We start from the raw sequence: 24,378 nt of genomic DNA, 5'->3' as shown, positions 1-24,378 counted from the left end.
ACACAATTTAGTTTAAAATGGCAGCTTGGGTTGTAGTTCCCTGCTGCCCTTTTTTATTTGATTGTGGACCAGTAGTGTGGCATTCAGCATGGTTCAGGATATGATGTTCTTTATCCACAACTCAGCCCAGCTGCCACAGTGTGTAAATAACCCTCTTCTAGTAGGGTGGGAATGTGTTCCCCTAATCCAATCCCCCTGGTAATGGGTTTGACTTGTACGTCAGTGTCCACAGTGAACAATTTGTGCTACGTGATCCAACTCTACAGCATTGGGCTGTCCAGAGTAATTGACAATTATTCTCTTGAGCATCCCCCAATTTCTGTAACTCCAATATTGGTGGCTGTGTCTTGCTACCTGGCCCACAAGCTCTGGAATTCCCTGCCTGAACCCCTCTCTGTCTCCTTTCCTTCTCAAAGACATTCTTTTATGAGCTACCTCTTCAACCAAACCTTTGGGCTTCATCCTGAATATCTCTTTGCGTAGTTCTATGCCATACTGTGTTTTGGAATCATTCTGTGCAGCACTTTGGGATGTTGTGTGTTAACAGCGCTGTAGCGATGAAGAATTATTGTTCCAGAGCTGACTGCTGTCTTTGGTTTTCTGTTTCAGCTATGGCTTTTATTACATACATCCTGTTGGCTGGGGTGGCACTGGGCATCCAACAGAGGTCAGTATTTCACTGCCATCTGGGGTAGTGTTACAAAAGCATTTTAGCAGAGAAGTGGGAAATCTTCACTTCACTTCAACTTTGGTTACTTTAGTGAAGTTTCAAAACTAAACAGCTTCAAATGAACCAGATTTTCCTATTAAAACCGATATAAAAGCTGTAGTTTTTTTCTTATCAGGAAAAATAAGTTAAAACGTTACATCTTGCAGCGTGAAAGTTTTATATTGCCAAATCACTATGTTGGTAAATTAAATATATTTCAAAATGTGTTTTTAAAGTTTAAAAGAACTATAGTAACCTCCAGCTCACCACAACCGTCCCAGTCCCTCCTGATTACTACAAAGACTTCCTCTCTCAAACCCTCTGGTTTGTAGTCTCTCCTGCTCCCTAACCCACCTTGTTGCTGAACCCTCAGTTTCCTTGCTCTCCTATTTGGTGTTTCTCTCTCTCCTCCCATGAGTGACAAGGCAGCAGGAGTGGGGAGGAAGAGGTTTGTTCCGATGGTCACTGAGGCTTTCTTCAGACTGGTAGAAATGACTCAAATGAAACTTAAGGCACTAAACAAGAATACAGGCCTATGAGCTGATCAGCATTGAAGCAAAGTGATATTTAATGAGGGAAATTCTAAACAAAAACATGCTGTAAAAGTAAAACTGAAAATGCTGAAAACATTCAGCAGGTTCAGTTCCATCTGCAAAGAGAGAAGAATAATACTGGTGTTCCAGATTGATAGCTTTTTGCCCAAAGGGCAAAATGTTGACAATCTAGCAGGTTTAACTGAGCACAGAGACATGGCAGGGGTTGGGAGAGGAGGGATATGTGTGATCAACTAGAAAGGGCGGAAACTAAGTGATAAAACGTAAAGGGTGCTGTTGATAGGACAATTGAAGAAAGTGGTGGATCTGGAGGAGCTGTGAATGATGATGGCAGAAACCCTTTAGCCCATCATGTGTGTGCTGACCATGATACCATTCTAACCTTATCCCATCTGCCTGCATATGGTTCATATTCATAAATTATCTGTGTGTTCATGTGTCTGTCTAAAAGCCTGTTAAACATATCTGCTACCAACACCCCTGGCAGCATATTCAAGGCACCTACCACCCTTTGTATTTTTTTTTAAAAACCTTGCCTAGCATACGTCCTTTAAACCTGCCCCTCTCACTTTAAACCTGTGTCCCCCTAATATTTGACATTTCCAATTGGGAAAAATATTCCAACTATCCACTTAATCCATGCACCTCATAATTTTATATACTGTTGTCAGGTCACCCCTTGGTCTCTGACACCCAAATAAAAGCAATCTATGTTTGCCCAACCTTTTATTATAGACAATACCCTCCAATCCAGACAACATTCTCATAAACCTCGTTTGCACCCTCTCTACATCCATCCTATTGTGTGGCGAAAGTGAGGATTGCGGATGCTGGAGATCAGAGTAGAGTGTGGGGTGCTGGAAAAACACAACAGGAAGGGCATCATCCGAGGAGCAGGACAATTGATGTTTCAGTCATCCAGCGTACCCTATACCTACTAGCAATGCTTTTCGCCCATCCCTGGACTCTCATTATCTCATTTTTGAAACCCCCTTCCCCCTCCCCCTCCTTCCAACCATCCTTTTACCTGCATATAACCTCGCCCAAACAATGTTTTGAAACTTCTTGCTTAATGCTGTCAAATTTGGCCTACCTCCAATTTAGAACTTTAACTTGTAGATCGGGGGGTGGGGGGGGAGAAGCTATAGTACAATCCCAGTAAGGTGATAATCCCTTTTCTATTTCTGAGTTCCACCCATATAACCTTACTGGGTGTTTTCCCAGGAATATCCTCCCTAATGTTATCCTTAAACGAAAGTGCCACTGTAAGAGGCATGATCAGATCCGAATGAAGAATTGACATGGCAAGTGGGTAGATGTTTGACAGACAAGTGATTGGCGATATTGTGCAAACACATTGAAGAGGTGAAATGCAGATTGGACACTTTAGAGGGAGCTGCATCACAAACTCTGAGTGCATTGTACTAAATTAGAAGTACCAGTAAATCGTTGATTTACTTTGCAGGAGTGCTTTGTGCCCAGAAGTGCAAAGGGAGAAGGTGAAAGGACAGGCGTGTATCTTCTGCAATTGCACAGGAAGGTGCCATGAGACGGAAAGCAGGATTTGGGGTGAAAGAGGAGTGAATTAGTATGTTGTGAAGTGAACAGACCCATTGTGACATTGAATATAGAGTGAAGGAAAGATAGATATGGTCGGTAGTGGTATCATACTGCAGGTGGTAAAGTATCAGTGGATTGTTCACTTATTCTGGAGGCTGCTGGGGTAAAAAATGAAGAGGACGAGAAGTCCATTTTGAGGATTATATAAATGATTTGGATGTCAGCAGAAGAGGTATAGTTAGTAAGTTTGCATTGGACGTGTAGTGGACAGTGAAGAAGGTTACCTCAGATTACAACAGGATTTTGATCAGATGGGCCAATGGGCTGAGAAGTGCAGATGGAGTTTAATTCAGATAAATGCGAGGTGCTGCATTTTGAGAAAGCAAATCTTAGCAGGACTTGTACACTTAATGGTAAGGTCCTAGGGAGTGTTGCTGAACAAAGACTTTGGAGTACAGGTTCATACCTCCTTGAAAGTGGAGTCGTAAGTAGATTGGATAGTGAAGAAGGTGTGTGGTATGCTTTCCTTTATTGGTCAGAGTATGGAGTACAGGAGTTGGGGGGTCATGTTGCGGCTGTACAGGACATTGGTTAGGCCACTGTTGGAATATTGTGTGCAGTTCTGGTCTCCTTCCTATCGGAAGGATGTTGTGAAACTTGAAATGGTTCAGAAAAGATTTACAAGGAAGTTGCGAGGATTGGAGGATTTGAGCTATAGAGAGAGGCTGAACTGGCTGGGGCTTTTTTCCCTGGAGCGTCGGAGGCTGAGGGGTGACCTTATAGAGGTTTACAAAATTGAGGGGCATGGATAGAATAAATAGACAAAGTATTTTCCCTGGTGTCGGGAAGTCCAGAACTAGAGGACATAAGGTTGAGGGTGAGAGGGGAAAGATATAAAAGGGATCGAATGGGCAACTTTTTCACCCAGAGGGTGGTGTGTGTATGGAATGAGCTGCCAGAGGATGTGGTGGAGACTGGTACAACTGCAACATTTAAGAGGCATTTGGATGGGTATATGAATAGGAAGGGTTTGGAGGGATGTGGGCCGGGTGCTGGCAAGTGGGACTAGATTGGGTTGAGATATCTGGTCGGCATGGATGGGTTGGACTGAAAGGTCTGTTTCCGTGCTGTATAGTTCTGTAACTCAATGTGGGAGTGTGGTAGGGACTGCAGGAGGGCCTGAAGTGTGAGAAATAGAATGGGCATGTTGTCAAAGGCAGTACTGATGGGATGGGAGTCCTTGGTTGAAGTTTGAGATAAAAACATGAGATGTTGTTATGCAATATTGAATCAACAGAACAAAATAGATGCGGGATGTATTTCCCAACAGAACCCCAATGGGAGGAAATATAATTAAGGTTATTGTGAGGAGGCACTGGGTTTATAGATGTTGGTGCACAGCAGCATTCCCTGTAATATTTCTTGCTGCTGCCTGGACCTCTGAGGTCTATGTGGGGCAGCAACCTCTGGAAGCAGAAACATGCATTGGCACACCAGCTTGGAGGGAGTGTTAATACACGGCCTCTCTCCAGACGTGGTGATAGAGAGGTTGAAGAAGGGAAACACCAGCGATAATGTTTTCTAGTTTGAACCAGCAAGAAGCAGTACAGATATAGTCAGTGGGATCTGTCCTGGGTATGCCTGTATTTGTGCAGGTTCCAAAAAGCTCCATGGTAGAAAAGGTACAGCTAACATCCACATTGAATCCAGCTGCTGCAGGATAGTTGTGTGTAAAGGTCAGAAAGCTGTTGGGAGCAGAGGGTGGCACACATAGGGAAAAGGCTACGCAAGGAGAAGAGAATTGTTTGTTGTAGGAAGTTAGTTTGTTCCATGGCAGAGGGGAAAGAACTGGCTGCTGTGTGCCAGTGGATAGTAGTGTTACACTTGATTTGAGGGCATTGTGTAGCATTGCACTGTCAGGGGATGTGGAGAAGTGGATGTAAAATTGCAGAAACTGCAGCTGTGTGCAAAACACTGATTTTATCTTAACAGTGCAACCGGGTAATGTGTTTGAAAATTTTAATTTTTAAGTTAAATATTAGTGGCCAGGACAATTCCTTCAACTCTATACGACTGTATCCTTTTCACAGATGTGGCCCATCTTTCTCACCCAAGCTGTTCATTGCCTGCCTGTCTCCTTAGAAAAATATTCAGTGGTATCTATCAACCCATCGTTTTCCAATTTATTCTGCCTCACTCTTCGGCTGTGTTGCAAACATAGAAAATAGAAGCAGGAGTAGGCCATTTGGCCCATTTGATATTACTCCACCATTCAATACAATCATGGCTAAACTCAGTTCTCTGTTGCAACACCTTGCTGTCTCTGGTTGTCCCCTGATACCTTTGACTTCTATAAATTTCTTAAGTATATTCAGTGACATTGCCTCAACGGCCTTTTGTGGTAGGTAATTCCCCAGGTTTGTACCCTCTGAGTGAAGAAATTTCTCTTCATCTTAGTCTGAAATGGCCCACCATGTCTCCTGAGATTGTGATCTCTTTCTCTGACACCTCTCCCCTGTTCACCACCTCCGGTTTCCCCCCCCACCAAGGGACCATTATCCCTCTTCAGTCTCTCAGGATTATATATGTTTCAATTATATACGTTTCAGTGAGTTTCCCCACACATTCTTTTAAACTCTAATGAATATAAGTTCAGTCAACCCAATCTCTCTCCAAATGGGAAACCTTCCATAAAGGAATTGGACTGATGAGCCTTCACTACCCTCCCTCTAAGGCAACAATATCTTTCCTTGGATACGTAGATGAAAACTTCACACAATTGGACATGCACAGGCTATGTCCCCATGCTATGATCCCATACCACAAATCTTCTTTGTAATGACTAACCTATCATTTGCCTTCCTAATTACTTGGTACACCTGTGTGTTTGCTTTCAGTAACTGGTGTAAAAGAAGCCTAGGTTCCTTTTGTATGTCAATATTTCCCAATATATTAGCATTTAAACAGTATTCTGGCATTTTGTCTTTGTTTTTCTTGTCTGAATGAGCAGCTTCATATTTATCCATGTAGTGCTTCAGCTTCCATGTATGCCCTCTTATTCAACTTATCCAAATTGTGCTGAAGCCTCTTTACATCCTCTACACTACTCTTACTCCTACCTAGTTGTTCTTACTATTTAGTGGTTTCTGTTAAACATTTATATGGACTTATTACAGAAACCCACAGCCACAAATGGTATTTGGGTCTGTGGCAATTGTATACGATAGGAGTTACAGAGAAAGGAATTGATTCATTGGGCGAATGGGATAGGGCATGGGTCTGTTGCGTTCGTGCATAGTGGGGTTGAATGTTATATTTTGTAGTGATGTGTTTTTCTGGTAATAAGACTGTGTGTATTTGTGTTTCAGGTTTTCTCCTGAGGTGCTGGGAATGTGTGCCAGTACTGCTCTGGTATGGATCATTATTGAAGTTTTAGCCCTTGTCCTCGCACTGTACTTGATATCAGTACATACAGACCTCACTACGTTTGATCTTATTGCCTACAGTGGATATAAGTATGTCGGGTAAGTGCTGGCGAGGGCCTGTTCCACTGTGTTATTGTACACATTGTGATGCTGGACCGTTATAATGGGGTCAGTGTAATAGCATCATGTAAGGTGAGGTATAATGAGGGAAATCATGCCTGGCATATTTTGAGTAGGTAACAAATAGAAGGAAAGAAGTGAATTTAATATATTTGGATTACAAGATGTTTGAGAAGGCACCACAAATTAGGCTACTTAGAGATTTGAGCCCACTGTGGTGGAAACAATATTAGTATGGGTAGAAGGTTAGCTAACTAATTAAACATCATACATTGGGATATTGGGGTCATTTTCAGCATGGTGGCCAGTGGCGTACAGGGATCAGTTCTGTAGCCACCGTTCATTATAATATATACTAATGACATGGTGAGGAAGGTGAGTGCATTGTCACCAACTTTGCAGATGACACAAAAACAGGTACAAAAGGCAAGTACTGAGGATGACACCCATACAGTCTGTTGGGGGAGGTGGACAGAGTGAGTCAGTGAACAAAAGCTTGCCAGACTAAATGTAATGTGGGGAAGTTTGAGGTGACAGGAAGTAAAAAAAGGAGCTGAGTATTAGATGGAGAAAGACTGCAGAAAGCCATAGCACAGCAGCACTTTGGAGCCATCATTCATATACCTCGCATCCAGGTTCAGTGGGAAACACAAAAAGCAAATGGAATGTTGGCTTCTATTTCAAAGGGAGTGGAGTATAGTAACAAGGAAGCCTTGCTAAAATTATACATGGACACTAGTTAGACCACATTTGGATTACCGTAATCAATGTTGGGCAGTTATCTAAAGAAGGATACGCTGGCATTAGGTGTAGTCTAAGGTTGAGTAGGTTGATCCCAGGTATGGAAGGATTATCTTGTGAGGAGAGATTGATTAGGTTGGGCCTGTATTCATTGGTGTTTAGAAGATTTGAGAGGCAACCATATTGAAAAGTACAAGACTCTTAGGGGGTTTGTCAGAGTAGATATGGAGAGATTCTTTCCCTTTGTGGGACAGTCCAGTATCTAGATGGAATTATCTCACAGAAAGAAGTCATCAAGTTAGAGCAGAAATGGAGGAATTTCTTAATTTGCGGCTTATGAAACTGAAATTCTTTACTACAGAAAGCAGGCAAGGATGGGTTGTTACGTATATTCAAGACTGAGCTAGATTTTTAATCACTGAAAGAATTGAGGGTGATGGGGTGGGGGGAGGCAAGAGTGTGCTTTTGAGGTTAATCCTATCAACAATGATCTCATTGAATGGTAGAGCAGACTTGATGAGCTGCGTGGCCTATTTCTGCATACACGTCTTCTAGTCTTGTAGGCTGCCAAGGAGTATAATATCACTTTACAAGGTGGTATACTCTAGGATGGTGTAATGTCACAGTAATTGGTGCACCCAGTGATCTTCAAGAGTGTGTTCATAGAGGGAAACGTTACGTGCTGCTGCTGGGTCACTGCTGCGGCCATCACCACAGCAATGAAGAAGCACCTCTCTCACTTGCACTTGGCCACCTCAGCTCCCTTCAATAAAAGATAACAGCATCCACAGATTCAAACTTTCGCACTTTCAAGTGGGATCAACACAGAGATAGAACATCAGTCTGAGACCGCAGTGAATGTGTAATTGCAGTTCTTGTGCCAACCCACAGCAGGCAATGGCACAGAGCAGTGTATGAGAACGAGACACAAACATGGTTTGTAATCTAATCATGAGAGCAAAGCTCGAGTAATTTATTGCCATAATCTGCAGATTAGGGTGCAGCCTTGAATCTCGTGTTTCCTCAAACAAACTGTTGCAACAAATATCTTGGTTCTGTGTCATGTACCTGGAGGTTGGCTAGATTTTCCATTGGATTCTCAGTGGATTTTCCAAAAACCTGAGAGGCAAAACTACCACATGCCAAGGTGTAGAGACTGAAGGGTTGGGATAGAGGAAGATTCTGAGTGAAAGGCATGGTCCAGTTGCAAGGTGTAAGAGGTGATGAAGAGATGCCACGTAGTAACCATCTCTGTAGGAAATACCCTGTATTTTAGAAGCTGTCCCACGTTCCCCAGAGTGATGACACTAAGTGCCACCATGAGAGAGGAAAAGAAATTACGGATTTTTGAAGAGGAGTAATATGGATTGTGAGCAGATCAGAGTGAACAGTTCCAACCAAGGAGCTATCGCCAGCACTGACACAATGGGCTAAATGTAACTTGTACAATTGTACTGTGGAAGCAGGAATACTGAACCCTTTTATGTGCTACAAAGGCCCAAGTTCAACTACCAGCTGCTGTAACCTGGTGAGTTGTAATTGGATAAAGAGTAAGTTTGTGTGACTCCGTGTTGCTTCTGAGGTCTCTTTCCCACTGATTTCTCTTTATTGGGATACCAGTACAGGATGATAATCACAATTCTAGCCGGCTTATTGTTTGGGCGAGATGGTTACTATGTGGCATTGGCTTGGACATCCTGCACCATCATGTTCTTCCTAGTAAGTGACTCCTTTGTGCTCTCTTGCCTTTCAGGAAATGGAAAAAATATCACAGTTCCTTTTTTTACCCCCATCCTCCCTGTCCCCTCATGATAACAATAATGAAATGGCTAACTAATAGAAATGAAATGTTCTTCAATGCTGTGTAGGTAAGTGAGGATTGTATTACAAAGGTGCCAAATATCCTCTACTTTGCAGGATATTGCAGAGTGATTGGAGTTCGATAAAGTCTCTTAACAAGGGTGTGAGTTAGGATGCTATGGTTTTGAATCCCTCTGCAGAGATCTGAATGCACAATCTAGGCTGGTAGGTTTACACATTCCTGAGAGGATCTGCACTGCCAAAGGTGCTGTCTTTTAAATGAGATGTTAAAACTTGGTACCATTTATCCTCAAATGGATGTAAAAAGGCCCATGACCACAATTGTAAGGAAGGGGTCGTGGGTGGTATTCTCCTTGGTATCCTGAGGCCAATATTTATCCTTCAATTGACATTACAAAAACAGGTTATTTAATGCTGCTTGCTGTACCACAGGATGGCTTCTGTGTTTCCTATGTTAGTGATTACTTAAAATACTTTGCCTGTAAAATGCTTTGAGATATCCTACAGTTGTGGAAGGTGCAGTGGAAATGCAGGCCTTTCTTGAATTGGCAGTAATTCACTCCCTCAATCTCTCCTCTCTTGTTTTGATGAGAATACAGGAACCTAACCTCTTGATTTCAGATTGTCTCACTCTGATTCCTCATTTCTGGTCAATGTTTATCATTGGTAAAGTGGTCTGTTCCTATATCTCTCTCCCTCAGGATGATAATCACGATTCTAGCCGGCTTATTGTTTGGGCGAGATGGTTACTATGTGGCATTGGCTTGGACATCCTGCGCCATCATGTTCTTCCTAGTAAGTGACTCCTTCGTGCTCTCTTGCCTCTCAGGAAATGGAAAAAAAAATTCACAGTTCCTTTTGTCTTACCCCCATCCTCCCTGTCCCCTCATGATAACAATAATGAAATGGCTAACTAATCATAGAACTGAAATGTTCTTCAATTAGCCTTCAGGCTACTTATTAAAATCTTGCATTGAAACACACTGCGACTTGTCCAGTCCAGCATCCTTATAACCAAGTTGTTTCTGGATTTCAGAAATTTCCAGATTATAAAGTGGCACTAGAATACTAACTACAAATGAGTCCACTAGGATGTGTTGTCTTTATTTACCTGAAACATCAAACAGTAGGAATAACTGAGGAGGCGATTGCCTCATGGTATTATCACAAGACTATTAATCCAGAGACCCAGATAGTATTCAAGGGAGCTGGATTCAAATGGCTGATTGTTGACTTTGAGTTCCATTATACAAAAAATCTGGAATTGAGGGTCTAATGATGATCATTGTCAATTGTCAGAAAAACACATCTGGTTCACTAATGTTCTTTTGGGACTGCCATCCTTATCTGGTCTGGCCCACATGGTCAGTCTCGCAGCAATGTAGTTGATTCTTAAACTGCCCTCTGGGTAATTAGGGAATGGCAATAAAATGCTAACCTAGCCAACTACACCCTCATCGTCTAAGTGAATTAGAGTAACTGGAATGTTCTTTTCTATCTTTCTTGTTTCTGCTCCAAAAGTACTGTACTAAAATGCTGCTTGGGCCTTAATGAAAGGGTGACTGGGCATATTACAATGTATATCTAATTCCCTTTCAAAAATTGCTATTGAATCTTTTCCTACCACCCTTTCTGATAGTACATTCAAGATCACTGAGCAAATTTAAGCAAAATTTCCATATCCCTTCTAACACTTCATTGAGCAGGTGAACTGCCAGTGGTAGAGATGTTTGGGAATCAACAAATTAATAATTCCTCCCAAGCAGGCTGTACATGCCACACTTCACACCTCAAATCCTCTACTGTTTCTTAAAGGACCAGTTATTCGAGGCCATTATAATGTACTTTAAGCAACTGGAAAAGCGAGTCATTTCATATTGCTCCAGTGCATTAACAACTATTTTCCATGTCCAGGATGTTGTGGTCAAGTCAAAGACACTATTTCTGCTCTAGAAATAAGTAATGTGATGTATGGAATTTCAGACATATTAGGAAACATAACTCTGGCGTTTTGTGGTGACTGCATTCAACTAGGCCGTGCTTTGAACACTCCGGACCTAATGTCTGATGTTAGATGTAGTTCTGTGATTGGATAGTACTTGCTAGATAATCCTAAGTGTATTAGAATTAAGCTAACAACAACTTAATATTTCTTTCAGGCTCTCCATGTAGCTTATTTACACTTGCTAGAAGCTACACACATTCATGTGCAGGGACCTGTCCTCTACCGGCACAATGAACACATCCAGACTTTGCACTTTTTTTTTGACTTAAACAAGAGCATGATGGACACCTATTCCCTTGTGCACACTCTGTGGTCACCAATTTGACCAATTGGTACCCTTTCCTTATGCAATATGAATTGTTCCCTTTAAAATTTTGCATTCTTGCAATTCTATGTTGATTAGTGCAAGGTAAAAATCTTCAACAGTACATCTTTTTCATTCAGTGATATAATAATGTGTTCGCACTGATGAGTTTTCAATTTACTCCGTCATTTTGTCCATACCAGCATCTCTCCATGCTTGTTGAACTACTCTCTCTGAAGACTGCTGGTACCACATTGCATGCAGTCTCACTCTCACTCTCTCTTTCTCTTTCCCTTCCCACCTTGCCCCCTCCACAGGTCCGTTCCTTGAGAATGAAAGTCCTGTCCTCCACCTCCGATGGAGTTTCCAGCCATAGCTCCAGGAACCAACTACGGATGTACGTCACCCTGGCTGTTGCTGCATTTCAGCCTCTCATCATTTACTGGCTGACTGTTCACCTGATTCGGTGAGGGATACTGAGGTGGTAGTCTAGGGTTTGTGGTGGGGGGGGGTGTATAGAGTGCCAAGTATTGTGGGTTTTGTCATTCTATCCCAATGTATCATTGCACAATATTAAGCTGGTCCCTTCCTCAGAAGATGCTAGCAGTTTATAAAGGAGTGCCAAAAACGTTCCACTTGTTTACTTTGAAACCAGAATTCTACAGCCTCAGCCAGAGCTGTATGTGGTACATAATTCCAGACAGGGGTACCGTCTCTAATGCTGTCTGAATGAAGTATGAGTTTGCTGTGGTGAGGACTTTTATTGTACAGGGTGTTTATCCTGGTGTACAGGAAAGTTTGGGAGAGTTGCACTCACATCATGAGTTATTGCTCATTTAGACCATGGCTGTGAAAACATGAAAGACATGAGAACAAGAGAAGAATCAAAGCGCTCTACTCTAAATCTTTACTCCATCTGTATCGCACACTCCCCTCAAAAGGTTTTGATTAAAAGCCCCACTCCAGGATACATAACAGAGGCTGATATTTCAATGTTACACTGACATGTTGAAGCAATACTTTAAGCCAAGGCTGCATTTGCCCCAGATATTCCACCCAGCCTTACAATCCAAGCCTCAATAAAAGAAATGACAAAAAGATGCTGCAGCATATTGTGCCCATGCTGTTGTTGCAGCACTCGCTGATACTGTTTATAAAACTGACATCCTGGCCTAATTGAGTTGTACAGTACCAGTAATTCTCCCAGTTATCCGTTTGTGCATTCTCTCTCATCTTCCACTCCAACACCATCCTTCCCTGCTTCCCTGACCCTCCTGTTGGAGGAGGAAGTGCCTTAAAAAAAAAAGTCCTACACTACCACAATACTATTGATTAACACCTTGGTCTAATTTTTAATAAAATCGCCAGTATGTCCAGAGAGGTGACTTGGTGCAACTTCCCTAATATATTGTGAAATTTTAGTTTTATGTTGAAGCTGGGAGCCAGCCATCACCCCAGATAGCCACTCCTGCATCTGCTATTTGAGAGTGTTTCCTGCCTTGGAGAGGCATGGCTGTTCGTGGCTTAGAGAAATGGCTTAGTGATTCAGGAGAGAGGATAAAACCGACCTGGACACCCTCCTAGAGCTATTCTAGGCAGCTACAGTGTATTAGAGTCTTTGGCGCAGCTCAGCTGTTACTTCCCAGCCATCAGCAGTGGCAATAAAACTGAATGTCCCTCCCTAACAAGCAGGCTGTAATAGAACAGAGACTCCTGAACCTCTCCTGCAGGCTACCACCATTACTGTTTTTTCAGTAAATGGGCATTAGTCCCATAAGTACAGCAGATGACAGACACGGAACTTCGCTTTATTTTAATCAACCTGTGGCTTCTTTGACCATTTGCTGGTTTGAGAATGAATGGAGGACCTCTCCCACCAGTTGATCTTTGCAGTGTTTTCTAAACGTAATGTGTTTTAAATCATTGCCCTGCTGCTGACTCTGTAAATAATAAATAGAATGCATCATGTTTTAAACCTGTTTGTTGTCATACTCTTCATTACTTCCAATGTTGGTTGCAAGTTGGGTTGCCAACTCCATTCTTTCATGGCTGTTCACTGGTTGGTCCCTGTCTCGTGGAAAACAGAGCCACACTGGTTCCCAGTTAGAAAGCTTCTGCTCATTGCCTAATAGTCCACTGGCCATGAGTGGGGGGAAAATTAATAACATTTAATAAATCATTTGTGGACATCAATGAGATACAATGGCCATTAAGGATGCTGCGTTTTCTTTTACTCCAACTTTCACATTTGTGATCCATCCCACATTGTCACTTGGGGAAGTGGTGATGAGCGAACACCTTGAACCACTGCGATCCTTGTCTGGGTACAGGTGTGGTTCTGTTAGGATTGGAGTTGCGCCAGTGAAAGAATAGCTAATATAGTTTCAAATGAGGATGGTATGTGGCTTATTTGGGGCTCTTGTGGGTGGTGGTGTCTCCATGTATCTGCTGCTCATACCCTTCTAAGTGGGAGAGGTTACGAGTTTGCAAAATGCTGTTGAAGGACCGTTGGTGAGTTACTGGAGGCGCACCTTGTAGATGTTGTACTTAGCCACTACTGAGTATCAATGAGCTAATCAATGACCACTCCATTGTCTACATTCAACCATCAGTAGGGTGATGGAAGGGTCATTCCAACAGTGCCTTCAAAACAGTGCTTATCAATAACCAGCTCGCGAACACCATGTTTGGGTTCTGCCAGGGCCACTTAGCTCTGAACCTGATTCCAGCCTTGGTTCAAATATGGATTTAAAAAAGCTAAATTCCCAAAGTGAATTTGATTAAGTGTGGCATAATCAAGGCATGCTAGCAAGACTGGACTCAGTGGGAATTAGAGTGAAAGTTCCATTGGTTGGTGTTATATCTGGTGCAGAGGAAGATACTGGAAGTCTGTTGTCTTGGCTCCAGGACATCTCTGCACAAATTCCCCAGGGTAGTGTCCTCGGACAAGCCATTTTCAAGCTGCTTCATTAATGGCCTTCCCTCCATCATAAGGTCAGAAAAGGGAATGTTTGCTGATGATTGCACGGTGTTGAGCACCATTTGCAACTCCTCTGGCAAGGCTTGGGCTCATAAGTGGTAAGTAGCATTTGTGCCACACAAGTGCAGCAATTAATGTTCCCAACACGGTCAGCTATAGAAACAGTGTGTATCATCTATAAGATGCACTACTGGAATTCATTAAGGCTACTTCTACCACCACCACCACCATGTAGAAGCATGAGGACAACAGATACAAGGGAGTGCCATTAGCTGCAAATCTCCCTCCAAACCACTCATACTGACTTGAAAATATATTGCAGTTCTCAGTGTTGCTAGGTCAATATCCTGGAATTCCGCAATAGCATTGAGGGGTCACTTCCACAAATAGATTGAGGCAATCCAAGAAGGCATCTTAAGGACAATGAGAGGTGGGTGATAAATGCTGGCCGGGCAATGACTTCCCACAGCCCATTAATGAATTAAAAGGATGTGGTATCTCTGGCAAGGGTTATGTCGGAGCTATGCAAAACTTTGATCAGACCATAGTTGAAGTGGTGTGTGTAGCTCTGATCACTTTAATCTGGGATGGAACATTATAGCTTAAATGAAAGGCTGGGTATGTTCAGGTCATTTTATTTTGTAGAGTAGAGAAGGCTGAAAGGGGACCTGATTGAGATACATAAAACTGAGCAGCATTGAGAGGATCAATAACGTTGTGGCGTAAATATAAGGTGAAAGGCAGGAGGTTTAGAGGGGATCTGAGGGGAAAATAATCACCCAGGGTAATAGAAGTCTGGAATGTACTGCCTAGTGGGTGTGGGGTAATTGAGATCGGCAACCTTTTAAAAGGATGAGCACACAATCTTATAACACAGAAGACGATCAGCCACATGCTGGAAAGTGGGACCAGTGTAGATATAAAGTAATTTTGTTGATGCTGACTTGTTAGGTTGAAGGGCCTCTTCTATACTGTATGATTCTATGTTCAAAGTTTGGGAGAAGATTTGTAGCTCGGGTGCTCGTTGTGGTTCGCCGAGCTGGGAATTTGTGTTGCAGACATTTCGACCCCTGTCTCGGTGACGTCCTCAGTGCTTGGGAGCCTCCTGTGAAGCGCTTCTGTGATGTTTCCTCCGGCCTTTATAGTGGTTTGTCTCTGCTGCTTCCGGTTGTCAGTTCCAGCTGTCTGCTGTAGTGGCCGGTATATTGGGTCCAGGTTGATGTGTTTGTTGATAGAGGCATGGCACTCATCCACAGATTCTGAGAATTCCCTGGCTGTTCTCTGTTTGGCTTGTTCTATAATAGTAGTGTTGTCCCAGTCGAACTCATGTTGCTTGTCATTTGCGTGTGTGGCTACGAAGGATAGCTGGTCCGTGTCGTTTCGTCCACAGATTCTATCAATAAACACATCAACCTGGACCCAATGTACCAGCCACTACAGCGGACAGCTGGAACTGACGACCGGAAGCGGCAGAGACAAACCACTACAAATGCCGGAGGAAAGATCACAGAAGCGCTTCACAGGAGGCTCCCAAGCACTGAGGATGTCACCTAGACAGGGGACGAAACATCTGCAACACAAATTCCCAGTTCGGCAAACAGAACCACCACACTGATTCTATGATCTGTGTTCTTCAAATAGCTGCTGTCTTTTAAATATCACTTTCTACACAATGCAGTCTTATCCATCTTCCCTCAGCCCCTGGCTGTAATCGAGGCTGGAGGAATGACTGTTGCTCTCGTCCCTTACACTATGAGTCACGACATAAATTAAAATCAACCTTTCCAGCTGCCAAGATGATCATTGCCGTATCTATATCAAGTTTAAATGAGACCTCTCAACCAGGTTCTTGAATAACCACCATTATTGGTTTATTGTTAAAAAAAAGTTAATGAAAATGTAATAATTATCAGCAAAGTTTCTCCCTTGAAATATTCCCAAAACATACACAAAAATAAACGCATGCTCTTAAGGGGGATAAAAAAGGGGAAAGATAGATTTCGCGTCAGAGGTTAGCTATTAAAACAAAAGTTCAGCAAAAAAAATTGTTGTCGGAGGCAAAATGAGAAAGTGGAATGTTCCAGAGCTTGGCGCTTGTGTTCCAGAGCTGTGCTGTTTGGGTGCCTGCAGTCAAGTAACTAATCACACATGGTAGTCTTTTGAAGTTTTACCATCACCACTTCCTTCGGAAATACCACCTTGAGATATTCTGTCAAAACAAACAAAAAGATTTTACCTTGCGCTCAGTGAGAAGGTTTACTTTTCAGATGTTAGATGAAAGACATAGCTTGTTCTTAAAAAGGCTTCCTTCCCAATCTCAATTTGTTCTTGGTGCACTTTCCTCTCAATCTCAGTTTGTTCTTAGTGCGCTTTCCTCCCAATTTCAGCTTGTTCTTAGCGCACTTTCCTCCCAATCTCAGCTGGTTCTTCGCACGCTTTCCTCTCAATCTTGGTTTGTTCTTAGCACGCTTTCCTCCCAATCTCAGCTTGTTCGGAGTACGCTTTCCTCCCAATTTCAGCTTGTTCTTAGTGCGCTTTCCTCCCAATTTCAGCTTGTTCTTAGCGCGCTTTCCTCTCAATCTCGATTTGTTCTTAGCATGTTTTCCTCCCAATTTCAGCTTGCTCTTAGCGCGCTTTCCTCCCAATCTCGGCTTGTTCTTAGCGCAGGCTTTCCTCCCATCTCAGCTTGTTCTTAGCGCGCTTTCCTCTCAATCTCGATTTGTTCTTAGCATGTTTTCCTCCCAATTTCAGCTTGTTTTTAGCATGCTTTCCTCCCAATCTCAGCTTGTTCTTAGTACGCTTTCCTCTCAATCTCGATTTGTTCTTAGCATGCTTTCCTCCCAATCTCAGCTTGTTTTTAGCGCGCTTTCCTCCCAATCTCAGCTTGTTCTTAGCGCGCTTTCCTCCCAATCTCAGCTTGTTCAGAGTACGCTTTCCTCCCAATTTCAGCTCGTTCTTAGCGTGCTTTCATCCCAATCTCGCCTTGTTCTTAGCACGCTTACTTCTCAATCTCGGTTCGTTCTTAGCGCGCTTTCCTCCCAATCTCGCCTCGTTCTTGGCGCGCTTTCCTCCCAATCTTGGCTCCGTTCTTAGCGCGCTTTCCTCCCAATCTCGCCTCGTTCTTGGCGCGCTTTCCTCCCAATCTTGGCTCGTTCTTAGCGCGCTTTCCTCCCAATCTCGCCTCGTTCTTGGCGCGCTTTCCTCCCAATCTTGGCTCGTTCTTAGCGCGCTTTCCTCCTAATCTCGCCCTGTTCTTAGCGCGCTTTCCTCCCAATCTCGCCCTGTTCTTAGCGCGCTTTCCTCCAATTCAACCAGGTAAAGCAAGAACCTCTGTAATGTAGTCACTATTCAGGCAGCTGCAGCAAGAACCAATTATTGCCAATCATGTAGTTTGACCGGAAGCCTTGTTAATTTAAAAAAAAATCTGTTAGTCGCAATAAAACATTCAATTTCCTCTTTCAAAGAAATCGCAGCAGCGGCTTCCATGAAACACAAATAAACCCAATTTCAAAACTTGTGACTTTTTAAGTAGTATTAAATACTCAGAATCTTCATATCCCACAAACTAAGAAAATGGTGTTAAAATGCTGAATGTTGGAGTTGTTTCCATGGAGTTCTTTTAACACTGGCATTTACACCATGGAGTCTTCATACTCACTGCAATTGAGGTTGCCACCTATGTGCCTCATCCTGGCACCATTTTCAATGCTCACTTCTCAGGAATATATTGAAATAGACTATACCACAATCATACATGGGCAAATCTGCAATTGCTGAATAATGAAAATGACTCTACTTGCTATTGCTGCTGACTTTTTCATATTAGTAAGTGGGAGACTTGGCAAATAGCAGACAATTTGGATAGGGACTGTCGACCTCATCCTGGATTGCAGTCAACGTAGGCACTGCGGTTGCCATACTTATCCTGAGGGTTGGTCAGGAAGTTATGGGGCAATGAGTTTGACTTCCATTGTGGGTGAATGTGTGGGAAGCCTTCTTTCAAGTTAAGGTATTGGGCATCCAAATCAAAGTGAAATGGTATGAGGCTAACTTCATGTCGAAGAAGAGGTGTGAAAGTATGCCTCATGGACTTGGTAGGTATTTTTAGTCAACTTGTGACACACCTCTAGAATAAATGGAACTTAAACACAGGCCCTCGAGCCTGGATGTAGGGGCATCGCTATTGCACATCCTTGGGAGAGCTGTGGTAAGTGGCTGGGATGATCTATAATTGGTTGATTGATAGAACGCGGAAGGGAGTGGTATGGTGGAGAGAGATTTGAAGATACTTGGAAATTATGTTCAAATTGGAGTTATAGTAGGTCCTCAAGTCTACTCTGCCATTCAATAAGACCATGAATGATCTGATCTTAGAGAAACAAAGGAATTCTGCATAGACAAAACAAAATCCAGAGCATGTATTACATAAGAGTAAAGAAAATAACCTTGCTGAGAAATGAGAAATATTGACAATATATTTAAGCTTGTTGCCATAACACTCAGTGACAGTGATGTGAAATTATATTGAAGGATCAAGGTTGAGCTGAAATAGTGCCTTCTCTGTGAATCATGACTCATAGAACATTGTGCCACGGCCATCAGAACAGTGTGTAAAGAAATGATATTGCAGCAATAGAAAAGAGATAGAGCAGAGGGCAAGAATTAGATTAGATTACCTACAGTATGGAAACAGGCCCTTCAGCCCAACAAATCCACACTGACCCTCCGAAGAGTAACCCACCCAGCCCCTAACACACCTAACACAATGGGCAATTTAGCATGGCCAATTCACCTGGCCAGCACATCTTTGGATTGTGGGGGGGGAAACCCGTGCAGACACAGGGAGAACATGCAAGCTCCACACAGGCAGTCACCCAATGCAGGAATTGAACCCAGGTCCCTGGTGCTGTGAGGCAGCTGTGCTAACTTGTTGGATGCTGCCTGAACTGCTGTGCTCTTCCAGCACCACCAATCCAGTATTTGCTTTCCAGCATCTGCAGTCATTGTTTTTACCTCAGCTGTGCTAACTGCTGAGCCAGTGTGCTGCCCCTAATTTTATTGAAATCAAATTCACCATAATGGGATTTGAGGCAATAACCAGACAGCATCATCCTGACCCTCTGCATAACCAGTTCAATAACCTCACCAGTGTGCCACCACATCCCTAGAGTAGAAATGATTATGGTGATGAAGGGACTCAGTTTTGAAGGGCAAAGATGTAGACTTAAGCATGTTCTCACTAGGAACGAAAAGGTTGAGAGGTTGTTCATTTATACATTTCAGGATTCTTAAATGAGCAGACAATAACAACCCCAAGGTGCTGTTTCACACCGTCTGACCAGAGGACAAGTCCTGCACAGTAAAGGTTTTAAGGTAAGAGGGGAATGATTTTAAAAGGTACATGAAAGGCAACTTTTTCACATAGAGGGTGGTGCATATATGGAAGTAGTGGAGGTGGATAGAATTAGAATCCCTACACTGGAAACAGGCCCTTCGGTGCAAAATGTAGAGTAACCCATCCAGACCCATTCCCCAACCTCTTTTTACCCCTGACTAATGCACCTAACCTACACATCCTTGAACACTATGGGGCAATTTAGCATGACCAACTCACCCTCACCCTCACCCTCACATCTTTGGATTGTGGGAAACTGGAGCACCCAGAGAAACCCATGCAGATACAGGGAGAGCATGCAAACTTCACACAGTTGCCAAAGGCTGTGATCAAACCCAGGTCTCTGGTGCTGTGAGACAGCAGTGCTAACCACTGAGCCACCATGCCACCCTAATATGATCGCAACATTTAAAAGACATTTGGACAGGTATATGGATGCGAAATGTTTAGAGGGATATGGCCCAAGCACAGTTTAGTTTGAGAAATCTGGTCAGCATGGACAAGTTGGATTGAAGGGTTTGTTTCCAAGCTGTATGACCCAATGAATGAAGTCAAAGATAATGTTCAGAAATGATCTTTGAATAAAGAGGTAGTTGGCTGGTGTACAGAATATATCTTCTGGGGAAGCCAATGGGAAGTATTGATGGTTTGCGCACAGCTTTAATATTGGTAGACCTTTTCACATACCAATGTTTTGGAACATATGAAATGCGTCATTGGAGGCATACCATGCCATGTGGTAAGTGTAACATGCTCTGGAGGAACATGTGACTTTGGGTGCTTAACTTTGGTGGTTCAAATAGTCTACTTCTGCTCCTAATCCCTATGGTTTCCAGAGCAGTTCATCACTGGAGGTTCCCTCTTGTCATGCCTGGACCTAATGAGGCTGATTGCTCTGAGTAATCAACACCTTCAGGCTGGATCAAGAGTCATGAAGGGTGTAATGTCAGGGTGTAACCCTTGGGGGGGGGGGGGGGGGGATGCCCAACCTCTGCTCCATGTTAGAACCAACAACACAGGAAATATTAGGGAAAGGAGCACCTGAAGAGCACCAGGAAGGAAAGCTAATTTGAAGAGTAGGCGCCAGTCTTGAGATTAGTACTCAAGACATACCAAGGAATGGGTCTGGATGGGTTACTCTACTTGTTGGGCCGAAGGGTCTGTTTCCACTCTGTAGGGATTCTAATCATGTTTCTAATTGATACAAGTTATAAAGGTCAAAAGATGTGGGATGGAGAAATTCCAGTTTCATGGGACATATGGCAGTATTATCCTAAGGATTCAGCTATGACAACAGGTCAGGCTGGGACCAAGGGTCCTAGTGGAATGGGTAATTAGGATTGTAAGTACAACATTAACAAGGTGGGAGGGATATAGTAGAAATCACATTAAAAGAATAAGGAAATGAGATTAAAGGGCCAGCTAAATAATAATAGTTGAAAATGTGTTGCTGGAAAAGTGCTTTTCAAAGTTATAGGGCGGCACAGTGGCTCAGTGGTTAGCACTGCTGCCTCACACAGGTTCAATTGTGTGAAGTTTGCACATTCTCCCTGTGTCTGCGTGGGTTTCCTCTGGGTGCTCTGGTTTCCTCCCACAGTCTAAAGATGTGCAGGTTAGGTGAATTGACCTTGCTAAATTGCCCGTAGTGTTAGGTGTATTAGTCAGGAGTAAATATAGGGTAGTGAACAGGTCTGGATGGGTTACTGTTTGGAGGGTCGGTGTGGACATGTTGGGCTGAAGGGCCTGTTTCCATACTGTAGGGAATCTAATCAAAATGGGCAGAGATCAAATAAAGCTGTACAGCATGAAGACTAAGCAAACTGCAAAAGTGATGAAAAATATAAATAATTTAAATTTTTTTGTGGCTGACTCTGAAACTGAGGGGAAAAGCCTATATTTTCTTTGTGCCTTTAATTCCAAAGTGAAACTGTGGATTATTTTGAAAAGGGTTTAATTGGGTTTTCTACCAAGCATTTTAGTCCCAGGAAATGCTTGTATTACCGGAGGTTATAATGGGGCTAAAAGATAAAATTTGTTAGTTTGGAGATCAGATCACAATTGGGTCTCAGAAGCTGCAATTTGAAAGGACAGTAAAATTGACCAAGGACTGAAGGTAGAATACAGAAAATATCAGTTTACGAGGAAATGATGGTGGAATTACATTCCTAAAATACTGAGCCATCATCCAGTGCAACCTGCAATCTGAAAGACGTATTCATCTTGATTACAATAGAAAGGTTTAGACACTTGAGGCAGGGCAAAAGTCTTTAACCATGTTACACAGGTGCCATCTTTTTCCAAGTCAGTAAAAAGTGAGCAGTTATTTCTGTTTGTTTACCAAGTGCTCTCACCTGTGTGGGATCCCCTCCTGCAGAGCCCACTGCAGCTGATTATTGCCACACAAAAGCTTTTTGCAGTATCATTGACAGTGACAGTACAGGAGAAGGCCATTCAGGTCAGTATGTCTGCACAAAGGAGCAATTTACTCAGTGTCATTCTCTCCACAACCCTGTGTGTTTTACCTTTTCATTCACAGTCAAATTCCCTTCTGGTTACCTCAATCAAAGTTGCCTCCAACATACTCTAAGGCAGTGCATTCCAGATCCTACACGCTCGCTGTTCAATTTTGCTTCTTTTACCTGGTCTTTTTATTTTGACTTGTTTTTGATTGTGGACCAAAATACAAAAACAAGTTTTAGAAATGAAACAAGGATTGTTGAGTGATTGCTGCACCTTTTGAAGAGCGTGTAATCTGACACTCTTTGTAAGTGCTTTTTAAACTGGTTTTGAGTCGTGTTTAAAGTGAAGTTTGCAGAGGCACAGCTAATGGGTGTATACAAATAAAGAAGGGGCAAGAAACTGGTAGCTGATTGGATTTTAGACTAGTGACCAGTCATTGGTGACAAAGGCATTCTGGCATTCCAGACGGGCCAACCGAAATAGTGAACTAATGGTGGACGATAATAAACTTATCATGGAGTTACAAAAGATGGACAATGATTAAAGCATGCTGGGAAATAGAACCCAGCCTTGACCAAAGTGACTGTGCTAATCCACATGCTGCAGAATCCAGACAGGCTTGCAAACAAACCTGACAGCTGCAGACCCTGCAATACACACCTGACATTGGGCTTGAATGAGACAGTGAAATGTCACCTTTGGGAGCAGCAAGTCATTCTGTAGACACCGAGGTGCCGAGCACCTTTTTTTAAATTTCAAAAATATACTTTATTCATAAAATAATTTGATGGGGTCAGTACAGTTGGTCATGCCATACATATGTAAATATTTGCATACAGAGATCAGAATTTATCATTTGTATATACAGGTCTGTACGTTTATCCAATCATATGTCCATATCTTTAGTTGAGGCATCAGCAGAGCCCAAAAGACTGTGTGGGCCCCCTGTTCTTCTTAGGCAGGCCGATCTTACATGGTGTTCTTTCCCCACCGCGCCTTGGCAGCAGCTGCCCCAAGCTTCAGCGCGTCCCTCAACACTTAGTCCTGGACCTTGGAATGTGCCAGTCTGCAACACTTAGTCGGGGTCAACTCCTTCAGCTGGAAGATCAACAGGTTTCAGACCGCCCAGAGAGCTTCCTTCACTGAGTTGATGATCCTCCAGGCGCAGTTGATGTTCGTCTTGGTGTGCGTCCCGGGGAACAGACCGTAGAGCACAGAGTCCCGCGTCACAGTGCTGCTCGGGATGAATCTCGACAAACACCAGTGCATTCCTCTCCAGACTTCTCCAGACCTGGTGCTCGTTGGAAAGCACCTTCTTTTGGAGGAGGCTATGTGCACCCAGCACCTACAATAATGAACACCTAAGGACCACCCTGCCATCAATATGCCAACACCTGGTTAGGTCTGTTTGATCAGGATAATCGAACCTAATCAATCCATTGACAGATCCTCAAGGCCTCTCCCCACATGGATGCAAAGACTTGGAAGGATCGCTGCAAAGGCCCGTTCAGCGCAGTAACTCAAGAATAACCACTGAAAGAGAAGACACCTCCAAGACCATCGGAGGAAGAAGACGACACCACCACATAGAGCCTGGCCAAGTTCTAGTGTGGTTGTATGTGATCATACAGGGTTAGGTAAAGTAGAAGATCGTTTGTAGTGTTTATCATGAGTTTATAGTATACTTTATTGTTCTAATATTAATTGTGTTCAATAAATGAATTTTATTGTTTATAAGATCAACTCTCAGTTCTTTTGCTTGAACTAAGAAGTTAAACACACTGTGTGGAAATGCAACACACCTATGTACTTGGCTCCCAGATAGCTTAACAGCTTGACATTGTGAACAAGATAGGGAGAAGTTATCGGTCCTCCACAGTCTTAAGAGCTATTTTCTGCGCTATAAGAAAATAAAGCAATTTAAAGCAAAACAAAACCAGTTCTATTTTTCCTTCGGCAATTGCTATAAGCCGTGACATCTAAATAAGTCACAGACTTTTATAAGTGTGACCTTAAACAAGTGAAAAGCATCAACAGAAAGAAGATCAAGAAGCAGTGTTCTGATCAGCACAAGAACCATCTCAGTGGATTTGTAGACAGAAACCACTGAACTGGTGTCTCACTCTTTCCCTCCTCCCATAACACCCATGTTGTGTTTCCTAACTGTGTCTGGCTGTGTGTGTGTGTGTCTGTTCGTAAGGGGGAGAGTTTTAACTAGTATTGAATTAGTATGTTTCTGGTAGTTTTAACTATGCTGACAGTTTCATAATTGTTTACCTGTAGCGAGAGTCTACTTATTTGTAA

The 24,378-nt window shown here is 42.9% G+C and overlaps 1 protein-coding gene across 2 annotated transcripts in view; it reads left to right on the top strand.

Moving 5' to 3' along the window:
• The window catches only part of yif1a (Yip1 interacting factor homolog A (S. cerevisiae)), a 29,197-nt gene extending 15,983 nt beyond the window's left edge, over positions 1 to 13,214 (top strand). Inside the window, exons 5-8 of one of the 2 annotated variants that reach the window (XM_072550912.1) lie at positions 610 to 667; positions 6,192 to 6,347; positions 9,632 to 9,725; positions 11,557 to 13,214. In XM_072550912.1, the coding sequence (XP_072407013.1) occupies positions 610 to 667; positions 6,192 to 6,347; positions 9,632 to 9,725; positions 11,557 to 11,709 (461 nt within the window). In that variant the 3' untranslated portion in view covers positions 11,710 to 13,214. Of the gene's footprint in view, positions 1 to 609; positions 668 to 6,191; positions 6,348 to 8,734; positions 9,606 to 9,631; positions 9,726 to 11,556 lie in introns of those variants that run through there. The other variant, XM_072550913.1, reaches the window with a different exon arrangement.
• The last annotated feature ends 11,164 nt before the right edge of the window (positions 13,215 to 24,378 follow it).

This window comes from Chiloscyllium punctatum, chromosome 31 (genome assembly GCF_047496795.1).
Source record: "Chiloscyllium punctatum isolate Juve2018m chromosome 31, sChiPun1.3, whole genome shotgun sequence".
Classification (NCBI taxonomy): domain Eukaryota; kingdom Metazoa; phylum Chordata; class Chondrichthyes; order Orectolobiformes; family Hemiscylliidae; genus Chiloscyllium; species Chiloscyllium punctatum.
The sequence above is the reverse complement of the archived record's forward strand: the minus strand, read 5'-3'. Positions and strand labels throughout refer to the sequence as shown.